Source organism: Hypomesus nipponensis, chromosome 11 (genome assembly GCF_054491055.1).
Source record: "Hypomesus nipponensis isolate SF chromosome 11, ASM5449105v1, whole genome shotgun sequence".
In the NCBI taxonomy this organism is placed as follows: Eukaryota; Metazoa; Chordata; class Actinopteri; order Osmeriformes; family Osmeridae; genus Hypomesus; species Hypomesus nipponensis.
In genome coordinates, this window is record NC_140371.1 from 10902500 (window position 1) to 10913849 (window position 11350).

The 11350-nt window shown below is 39.7% G+C and overlaps 1 protein-coding gene across 3 annotated transcripts; it reads right to left on the reverse strand.

Annotated features, from left to right (window-relative positions):
• Nucleotides 1-590: 590 nt before the first annotated feature.
• On the reverse strand, nt 591-9353 carry aftphb (aftiphilin b). 3 transcript variants are annotated; one of them, XM_084667193.1, is made up of 11 exons: nt 9032-9353; nt 5842-7412; nt 5445-5632; nt 5164-5290; nt 4579-4635; nt 4223-4339; nt 3937-3997; nt 2231-2329; nt 1881-2004; nt 1690-1796; nt 594-1411 (listed from the first exon to the last, which is right to left on the reverse strand). In XM_084667193.1, the coding sequence occupies exons 2-11, from the start codon at nt 7372-7374 to the stop codon at nt 1314-1316; spliced, it is 2511 nt and encodes an 836-aa protein (XP_084523319.1). In that variant the 5' UTR covers nt 7375-7412; nt 9032-9353; the 3' UTR covers nt 594-1313. The 3 variants fall into 3 exon arrangements, with proteins under 3 accessions (XP_084523320.1, XP_084523319.1, XP_084523321.1); XM_084667194.1 differs by having other exon boundaries at nt 591-1796; XM_084667195.1 differs by lacking the exon at nt 2231-2329 and having other exon boundaries at nt 595-1411; nt 9032-9352.
• Between the last annotated feature and the right edge of the window lie 1997 nt (nt 9354-11350).

An 11350-nucleotide genomic window follows, 5' to 3' on the forward strand; every position in this document is an offset into this window, starting at 1 on the left:
GATGTGTATTCTCACATTGTCCCCATGAACATTTTACATTTGGCAAATAGTTTGCCACCATTATGCACAGATAAACTAACACCCAAGTCTAAAAAAGCAGATAAACGAAATTCATAAATTAAAACTCATACCCTTTTTTCTCTTGCTGTGTTTGTGTGAAATGCACCCCTAGTCTGGAATATTTTTCCAACATGTTTTTACATTGTTTATTTTTACATTGTTATTTGTCAACTGCAGATCTTTACCTTGGAAAAATGTTTCACACAACTCATTTATTACAGTATGTTGGCCTCCCTGCAGTTATATGACAGCGTATCCTTTTATGAGAATGTTTTATCTCTATCATTCACTTGTAAATCTTCTAATCAAATCCAAGCATTGTATTCCTCATTGTAGCTATAAAATCAGTAAATGTTTTACTACACCTGCGTGCCTCAAACCACAATATACAACTTTAGTCTAAATGGGTCACAATAAAACCATAAAACCAACATTCATATTTATATATTATGAAGACAGCTAATTTTGTGTGTTTGAGGAAATGGGAGTGCACTGCAGCAGTCCAGATGAGACTGCATTGACAACTCAGTAGGCAACTAAGCTCCATTTCTATTCAATACCAAATCTTTATTGTGGAAAAAAAGGACAAAATGACTATCAATAACTTTTTTAGACCAACAGATGAATATGAAAAACATTTAACTGAAACATCACTTTTTAATATAAATATTACAAAGACAGAAACCTTTTGTGCAAATTGCCAAATTGAGTGTGTATGTGTGTGTGATTGAGAGCGTAAATGAGTGAGTGAAAGATTACAGTAGCTGTTAATGCATGACAGAAGAAACTGTGGTCTCAGAACAATTGGTAGGCTAGTTGTGTTCGATCAGTACTTCAAAGTTTACTTAAACTAGGGAAATACTTCATCTATTAAGACAGTTAATGAGCCATCCATTTTGTGTTCCATTAATAATAACTAATTAACTAGCTCCCCAAAAACTCAATAGAATTGAAGTTAGTTTAAGGACCATTGCTGTAGAATAAAGGCTATTGAAATACTGTAGGCAAACTAACTATTTCAACGTATTTTCCATTTCCATGTCAATCAAAGTACCTGTAGACACAGACTTATATATGACTTACATATGACCTGCGGTGGAGCAAACAGCCAAGTACAAACACAAATTAAATTATCTCTATTTAATCAAAGGAAGAAATTCTTGCACTCTACAGTATATGCAAATAAATAAATATATTTTAAATATACAAAATATATTCAGCACCCCAAAGTTATTAAAACAAACCTAAAGCTATTAAATACAGCTAAGGACAGTGATTCCCAACGAGGGATACCCATATACCTCTGGATAATCTTGAAGCTTTTCCCAGGAGGGACAGAGGAAAACGTTGTCTGCCAAATTATCAAGAGGCAAAAACGTTCTGTAATCAAAGTATTTAAAACAAGTTTTATGATAAAGTAGACCTCAGTCTGTCTATTCAGTGTTTCACTTATTTTGAGTAGATACATTTTTATATTGCTTCTGTTTAGATTGTAGGTGATTGGAAAGTGTCAGTGACAGCCATGTGTTGGGAACTGATATATCCATGACTTCTGGCCATAACCTTAAAGTCTGTGTGTGGGCCATCACTTTAGTGCTGTGGAATAGCCCTCTGGTGGTATAAGGATACTGGGAAACATCAGGACCTTGGCCCGCATGAAGGACAGATCAGGTACCTCGCACACCACAGCAGCTGCTTCCGCACTCAGATCTTTGTCCTGCTGTGGTTCTCGGTTACTGCTTGACACACAGACAATTACACACTAAACATTTAAAAGACACACCCCTAAGACTCTACCTTCAACTAAATTCGATTCTGACCTTGTAGCAGTGCTGGTCATCTCCATAGAGGTCATAAGGCGATTGAAGGTCTCTTCAAGGTGGCTACTGTTAATTCTGGGTTCCAGTTTTGCTGTGGTTAGTTCATACAGCTCACGGTCTACCCCTTCATAAACACAAACACACTTGGAGTTTGAATTTTACCCCACTAGTTTTTTTCCACCAGAAGAAAGATAAAAGGCACAACAGGCACACAGAAACTTGATGCAAAAAATAAATAAAAACATTAAAAAAGAACAGTGAAGCAAACTGTCAATGCCAGTGATTTGGTGTTACATCCAAAATGGAGGAGTGATGGCAGCTATGTCAAAACACAGCAGAGCTATACGTACCTGGTGGAGGGCTGTTGTTCCTGCTGCTGCTACTGCTGGACCCACAGTCCTCCACAGGCCCAAAATAATCAAGGTTTAACACAAAGGTGCCTCTGCTGGCTAGGGACACAGTGTATGCAAGGGGTATGCAAAGGGTACAGTGAGCGAGAGACACCCATTAACTTTTAACGTAAACTGCTTTTCGTATACTCATAGACATTTGATTTGACAAATTTCTGCCCACAAAACTCAACCATTGTGATATGAAACTACTTAAATGTTATTTTATTAGATAATACCCTTTATATAAACTTTGTTTCACTATGTTACATTTTGTAGGTTGTATGAAAGAACATATTTAGATTCGACATAACCTGATTAACAGATATTTGCCAAATCATTTTGTTTTTGTTTTGTGTAATTACAAAATCTTTCCAAAGGTATCAAAAGTTTCAGGACTAAGCTTGTGGCTAGTTTTAGTTCTAACTTGAATACATGAAAAGAAAATCAAGAAAAACCTGGTATCCGCTTGGGAAAAAGCAGTCAGTACCATTCAGACAGAAAAGCAAGAGACAGGTCTGTTTAAAACATGTTTTATGTTTAGAACATGTTTATTTACAGAACAGAGGTTAAAATACTTTTTATTGCAATCCCTTAACATGGGGTTTAAGTATTTCAGTGCGGTGGGGGGTAGAAAAACTGTTGGGGTGAGTTTAACAAGCCTTTTGCTGAACTTGATTTACAGTGTCCGAAAACACGTTCCACTTCATAGTACAATCATATACCTAATGGCCTGATGGACTTTCAGCCATGTTACAAATTCCATGTGTACTGAATTTTAAAGAACATTTTAAACGTTTTCATTCATAAGGAATTTATACAGAAATCCTTCTCTCTCTAGTGATAAAGAGCAATGTTGCATTAATGAAACATGTAGCAGCATAACGAGGCTCTAAGCTTTCTACACTGTAAAACCTGAAAGTGTAGTGTGAACCAGATTAAATATCAGACATGAACTAATGCAAAGTGAGTTCTCATTTCAAGGAAGAACCGTTGAAAAAAAAATTCAACAATTTTCAGCACCATGTATGTTTATAGTGGGATGCTAAAATCGCAGAAGTCACATGAAGAGTGCTGTCCACTCCACACTATAGATTCAAGTTCATTTCCCTCATATCTGACATAAATAATAACTATAATTAATTCCCCTGTCGTCTGTGTGGTCACTCTAACTACTTTGTCTGCTTTTAGACTATACTACTTATACATAATACTATATTTGAGAATTCTTTATAAGAAACAGTGCATTTGTGTATGGCTTGTCCACATTTGACCTCTTATACTGTTAAAGTAAAAGGCCTAACAGCCCAAGTGCATTACTTCATACAGTGCAATGAGGTAGCCAGTAGGTCTGAGGTATACTCCTTGATACAGTATACTCCATCATGGAAGAGGGGGAAGGAGGGAAAAACAAGAAAGATAGCTAGCCTGGTTTTTCCATCATTAGAATTCAACACAAAGTCAGAGAAATTATACTGAACAGTTTGGTGAAGACAGAAAAAAGGGCCACAGAAACACAGAAGGGAACAGTGAGAGAACAATAGTACAGAAAGTTTTGCCAAAAAAGAAAGGAAAACCCCAGAAAGAAAGACAAAGCCTGTGTATTTCAGGAGAAGGTCTGGAGGGTACTCTTATCTCCGTCTGTGGAAGTCAACAAGGGGACGTACCGTCCTGAGGGTTGCTAAGGCCACTGCTGCTCCTGTCACACTGGCTGGTCAAGAACGATGCCTAGTGGAGTGGGGGGGGGAAAGGATGAATACATCTTTCCTGAAACTAATCTATAATTTATCCGCCTCATAAATATGTGGTGAGGGTACAACATGAAGTAACTGGGATTTAGGAGGGTATTGACAGTTTAGGTAGGAAGGTTGGGGGTTTAGCCACACTGCTCACACCTGTAATAACTCCTCATATCCTGCAGAAAGGGGACATGTAAGCCTCTGTATTTAGTACCTGTGCCGAGTCTGATGAGAGAGCTCTTCTTCTTTCCTGGGGTCCAGGAAGTACTTCCGCAGTTTCAGCTGTCTGCCCTGCTGCTTTCACTGACTCTTTGGTGGGCTCTAACATACCCTAGATGAGAAAGAGAAAAGAGAGATACAGAGAGAAGAGAGGTATTTTTTACACATTGTATTAAACACTTGCAATTTAACCCTAATATTTACTTCAAAAACACCTTGGCTTACATTGGAGTTTACATAAGCAACATGGAATGGCACACTGCAAAAATGAGTTTAGCCATGGTGCTAGTGGGAGGGTCTAGAATTTAAGAAACATCAAAAGTCAGGCCATATTGCCAACACTCCACTCACGAGGTTGGCCGCAAAGGCAGGAACTATCAATGGTTGCTTGGTCTGTCCAGTAAAAAGCTACAGGGAGAAACAGAACACACTTCATTTGAGTTTGGCTGAACAGAGATCTGTAACTTAACTTAGATCTTAAAGGCTCTTAAAATGTAACCTTTTTTGCCACCTTGTCCAATATGATTAGATTTAAGAGAGCACATGTTATCCACACAGCTGTAATCATTTACGTCATTCAGTTTCTCTAGTCAGTTGTCAAATACGATGAAAAAATATGATGTTAACAGTTAAAAAGGGTTAGGGCTAGTGATATTGTAAGATGACAGAAGTCTTGGATAATAGGTAATAAGAGCTGTATCAGATGCTTATTTCCATTAATATATGTTCATATAAACTTAATAACATACAGCCTTTTTTAACTATTAACTGCTGTGTATTACAAGCTACTAGATCCAAAATGTTATCTATATACAGTACATATATAACAATCTTGGGCATGTGTGCTCTGGTAATCTAGATTGCCCACCCACTGTGCCAATGATCAGAGGTTTGGTTGTGCTCCAGTCTCTGAGGCACTCTCTTTCACACACTCACAATGTTTCTGGTATCCATGCCCAGGCAGCGGAGTAGTATTCTGTTGCTGTGGGAACCCCCCCACTGGAACTTCAGGCCAAAGGCGTCATGGACTTCACAGGGCTGTCGCCACACACCTCTCGGAACCCTGAGTCATAAAACATGTGGGGTGATATCACACGACTGTGTGAACATTCACATGCGCACATGTCATTAAAACGTTAATTATAATACTCATTCATTTGTAACATGATTGGTGCATCAATAGATCATCATCATTGTAGTGTGGAGCCTTCCCTCACCAGTGGGCTGCATAGTGGGGTTTCTCCTCCTCCTGTTTGCTCTCTCCATCCTCACGCTGAGCGTCGTGGTGCTGTAGCAATGCCCCAAGGCTGGGCACGCACACCTCCCCCTCCTCTTTCTCCTGTTGCATCTTCACTGCATGGAAACTGTCCTGAAGAAGTCTGTGGAGTTGTCTAGAAAATGAGGCCTAAGAGACGCAATAAATGTTTTTTTTTACTAAAAGGTAAAAAATAAAAAACATTTTGAGATATGCTATTTGAGCAATCCAGATTTTTAATTAATGAAGTATTTAATAATTGAATTTAAAAACACAGTCTCATTCCCCGTTAATATAATGTGCTGTACATATCACAGAATTAAGTGGATATGTGCCGACTTAGTAAAAAAGTTACTCACTTGCTCTCTTTTTGCGGCAGTGTCCCTCTGACATATTTTGTCCTCCGTCTCGTTTTCTTTATGCCCAGCCGAACTACCAAGATCTCCAAAATCTGCCCAGGTGGCCACCAACTCAGTAGGAGCCCCCATTACACCAAACGCCACCCAGTCTCCTCCAGCTTCTCCTTCCAAGCATTCCTCCTGATCTGAGGGTGCCGAGCAGAAGTCTGCAAAGCTGTCACTGGGGGGGAGGCCACTCTGTGCCCGCTCCCTCACTTCACTATCTTGGGCTTGGTCAAGGTCTTTATCCCCAACCTCTATCTGATTTTGGTTGAGGTCTGCAGAGCACTCCTCTTCCCCTTGTATCCTGGACTCCTCTAAAGAGGCCTTTAATTGGCTGGGGGAAATCCGAGCATCCCTGATGTTCTCCCTCTCCTCTTCCAACTGGATCTCAGTGTCTTCCCTGAGGTAACCTGACACCACCTCTTTTTTCTCTGGAGCAGGTGGCAAAGGATTATCGATCGTTTGGACAAAGTCCCCAAAATCCTCCACACCAACTGGAGACACAGCATCGCAGAACGATGCAAAGTCCTCACTTGAAGACTCACTGACTGTGTTGTTTAGAGGAGAGGCACTCTGCTCTATTTCTTCACTATCTATCTCTACCTCTTTCTCTTCATCTGACTTTCCAACTACCAGTTCAGGTGCCTTTTTAAGATGTATAGACTGGCTCAGACTTGGCCTCCTGTCCTCACTCCTATGGTCCTCCAGGTCTTCATCCCCAGAATCAAGCACCTCTGAGGGGAAAGAGAGACTAGCGGGAGCCTTTAGGCGGTGGTCCTGAGGAGGGTGTGTGAATCCTGTATCCCTCTGCTCACAGTGATGGATGATAGTGCGATCCCTGACCCTTTCTCCTGCTACGGATGGCAGCTCAGAGTCTGTGACTGTCTGCTGTTTGGTTTTCAAGCATTCTTCCCTATTTGTACTTTCGGCTCTATCCCCCCAGTCCTTTGCAGTACCAGAGGGTGTGAAGCCACAGCACCAAGGATGTCCTTGAGTTTCTGAGAACACAGACAGTTCCACAAACCCGGTTTCCTCGCTTAAAGAGTGGGCACCCGTTGCAGAAACTGAGTTGGTCCCAAAGGTTGAATGCCTGAAGGTCTCACCCTCTGAGAGCACGTTAGTGAGGGACTTATGGTGTTCCCTGTTACAGCACTGGTCTTTCTGTTGATGAGCCCTGCATACTCCAGTGGTAATGGTGGAGGTGGGTTGGGATTTCTCCACAAAGTGAGATTCAGGGATGGAATTCCCTAATTGAGAAATTCTATTTCCACGGTTAGCAAAGTGCTCTGCAGAATCTATGGTTTGGCTGGGCTGGTTAAGGTCTGATGGGCGCAAGTGAGTGAACTTGGGGAAGCTAAAGCTGTCAGACCCTGCCCCACAAAACCCCCTGAATTCTCTAAAGTCATCCTCATCCTCTTCTGTGCTTGCCTCATCATCATCGTCCAGTGGAGGAGGCGAGGAGGAGTACATGGGCATGATGTCTGGCTCCATGGGCTCTCCTGGCAGAAGCTACAGACGGCTTCATATACCTGAAAGGTGGACACCAGAGGAACAGATAAAGAGAGAGAAAGAGTTTTAATGAACAATATCATTACGGCCGCCATTGTGGCTCACCGCACACACCACATAGGCTAAGGCCCAGGCTTTTTTTGCTGCATGTCATCCCATCTTTCTCTACATGTCCCTTCTCTCTAAGCCATCACTATATAAGAATAAAGCAGACAAGCTCAAAATATATCAATAATAAAATTCTCAGATTTGGTAGAATAATTTTCAACAGAGCAAATTGCAAGCTCTCATGTCACTAAATAAAACAAACATGTCGATGCTAATGTCATACGGTATGACCTTGACATAAAAGGATTCTTGATTCTTCAGTATCTTGAATGTGGTATGCAAGTGGACCGGTTTAGCAACCAAACCACAACAGCCTTGACCTTGACTAAAGAAAAACATACTTGAATAAGATTTGGTCACGCTACATTTTTATCTTTCTAATAGCCATTTTCTTATCACTGTTTGACGTATTGGGGTTTTAGGAATGGAAAGGTGCCTGGCAGCAGGCCACATCCTCTATCAGCCAGAGTAACTTGATCCAGGCATCTTATCCCTCATCACTGTGCCAACAGAAAAGGCTGTAGCCCTAGCTGTATGACTGCGCTATATCTGGTGTTCATGGCTCTAAACATAAATGATACTCAACCAAATATGACATAAAAAGGCCTATATCTCTTTCCTAAAATAAAGTTGTCTGCTTGACAAGGCTAAATGCCCATTCAACCTGTAGTCTTGCTAAATGAAAGCAGTAAACTGTCCATGATGGTTTAGACAAGTAATATGATCCTAACCCGCTGCACAAGGATCATTTACAGGAAACTGGAACCTCATGATTAGTGAGCCACCTCGCGCTGCCTTGTTAATACGCTTTCAGCTAACGAGATATTTTTGATTAAATTAAAATATCTTCACGTTTATTGAAACGTTTGTATTAAGACGCATATGCTGCACTCGACTCGTTAGGTTCCAGTTAGTCCTCAGCCAGCAAAAAATAAATTGCTTTAGATGTCTCAATAGCCTAATTAAATTCCATAGAGGCTACTAATTGGACATGTTGTGGTGACATCATCAAAATAGCAGTTAAAAGCTATCGTAAGTCATTTTTGTCATGGATTACTAATTTGTAATGCCATTTGGACATTTAGTATTATGGCAGTCTATAGACTATATGCTTTGCAAGATGCATGTTACACGAAGTAGCAAAACAACGTTCCAAACACGTCTTTAGCTATACATTATGGTAGCTAGGGGAAACCTAACCTCCTCCACGTTAGAATTAGCCTATCTAGTTCAGCTAACAGTACTAGTACAGTAGCGTTAGCTACCTGTCTAACTAGCTAGATACACACATATTTTGCACGCTAACCTACAGGCATTAACGGTTAATTGCAAAATACGTTAAATGGCTAGATAGCATTGACGCCGCCGTTATCTAGCTTGCAATCTAGTAGTAGACTACAATATTTCGAAAGCATAGTTTTAGAGCTAGTAAGAATTGTTGCCTGTACAGTACAGTATAGTCTGGCTTTAACAATGCTAGGCTAGTATCTCGCTCATTCTCAGCTGAGAATAGTTGCGGTCGTACTCTTACCTTCTTCAGATGTCTTACTGGTCTGTTTCATGTAAACGGCAGCTAAACTTCGACAATGATAATAAAAATCATATTCAAATAAATTAACACTTTTTTATTTATCAAGGTTTATCCTGACGCTTGAAGTTGGAATACCACACCCCGTACAACCAACCAACCAGCCAAAGGTAGGCCTTTTCCAGGTCAATTGAGAGGTTGGACCGTCTTTAGAAGCGCCAGAGCTTTCAAACGCTGATATCCTTGATGTTGTACTTCCGGGAATTCCGCTAGTTTAAAAAAAGGTTGTGACAAACCTTCAACCTAACTATTACGACACAGACCAGCTCTGCTTTGTACTACTGACTGTAGAAGACTATGATCAACTGAACGACACATTGGTCATATTAAAAAATACAGTTAAAGTGTTCAAATTCAAAGGTGTCTTCTTAGTTCTCTTTATACACCTTTAGAGGTGTTTAAGGCTTTACAGTCATAGATAGGCCTATACAATGTAATTTACAAATTAGAATGGTGGCACTACTTTATAAATGATAAATATGACCACTCTACAATTTGCAATTTGTTCAGTAGGGGCAGCACTGGAGTTTTGTCATGCCCACTATAATAGGTAGGTCACAAAAAAGGCTACCTTTTGTCACAATTTTCTTTTATGTTGTCCTACTGTGGAAGAAATTTAGATTTCCTGTGTGCTTACATTATTCACTAATCAAGAGAACTAGTCATTGGATACTAGTTAGTATGTTCTCATGTAAGCTTGCTATTAATAAGAGTAGATTGTGTCTATGTGTCAGGGTTAATAGATGTTTGAGATCAGGAGAAAGTACTGGCTAAATGGTCCTTGTCATGACTACAAAGAGAGCTCCAACTATGAACTCTGTAGTTTGAGTGGTCATGTGTTGGGAGCTGTGAATCTTTTTCTCTGAGACTGTTGTAACGTCATTACTGCCTGACTGTCACTATCTATGTTTACATTCTTGTGCCCTATAAAAGATGGTCCTCCGGCCTTCAGAGGGGAGAGAGACTTGTTTGAGACCTAAGCCTAGTGTTGTGTTGTCATTTATTGTCAGAGGTCTGGTTTTCTCTCCCAATCTGCAGATTGATAAATACTTATTAAAATTCAGAACTTAACTGAACTTAGTCACTCCGTTTATGAAGAGACGGACAAAACACTTTCTTCATCACTGCCCAATTAACAAAAGGCGATACGATAAAACCATAATGTATTCTATTTATGCTATTCTACACAAAAACCATATAGGCTGTTAAGTTTCTACATTCAGTAGCCATTCAACAATATTTGCATGAAGACAATATTTGTTTGTTACGGCTATAGGCTACTTACTTGTTCTGAGACAGTTCTGTGATGACTCCAACTGATTTGTGTAGGCCTAATTCTACTCCACCCATGGGGCAAGGCGTGTGAATATACAATGTTGGCATGTATTGACACATTTAAATTTTCAGCAAGATGGTACCAACTGTAAGAGGTGTGGCATGTGAGGTCAACTGTGATGTTTAGAATTGCTTGAATGAGAATGTATGGAGGACCAAACCCTGCCACGTTGAGAAATACATGTAAACCCCCTTGCATAAATTCACAATTACATGCGCAAACCCTTAATAAATACATCCATTACTATAATGTTAATTTAATGAACAAATAAAGTGCATAGATATAGACATGTATTATTATGACAGGTTTGGTCCTCCGTAACTATGGGCTGGAGTAGGCTTGTCTCTTGAATACCCTCATAACACCATGTAATGTGTAAAATACAGTATTATGATTAAAACATTTGAAATTTTCCAGCACAGATATACTCATTACTGCTCAGACATTGTTTACAAAGTGGTCGATGTTACTGTGATGCAGCCAGCTAGTCTTAATCCAAATTCTCCATGTTTAAAATCATTATTGCCCTTGCAATAGTTTCTGTAGACAGCAGAGGGTGCTACAGAGCTTGAGGAGAAAATCATACTGTAAACATGAACTTGCAACCTCTGAACTTGTACTAGGTTCCTACCCCTTGTGATCAACACTACTTTATAGGGTCTGTTTGTAGTCTGTATGGGAATACAGATACTAGGAGAAAAATGTAATGTCAGACAAACAATGCAAATTATATAAATGTAAACATGTATAAATATGTATGCAAAATAGCTTGGAAATTGGTTACAATGATGTATTATCTTCTTTGGGTTTTTCAAATACAAATACCCTGTACTTGTCAGTAATTCTCTTTTCATCTGCTTTAGTCAACATTTGATACACTGTGTCTGAAACACTTACAGTACACACGTTTGTTTTTTTTTTTTTTT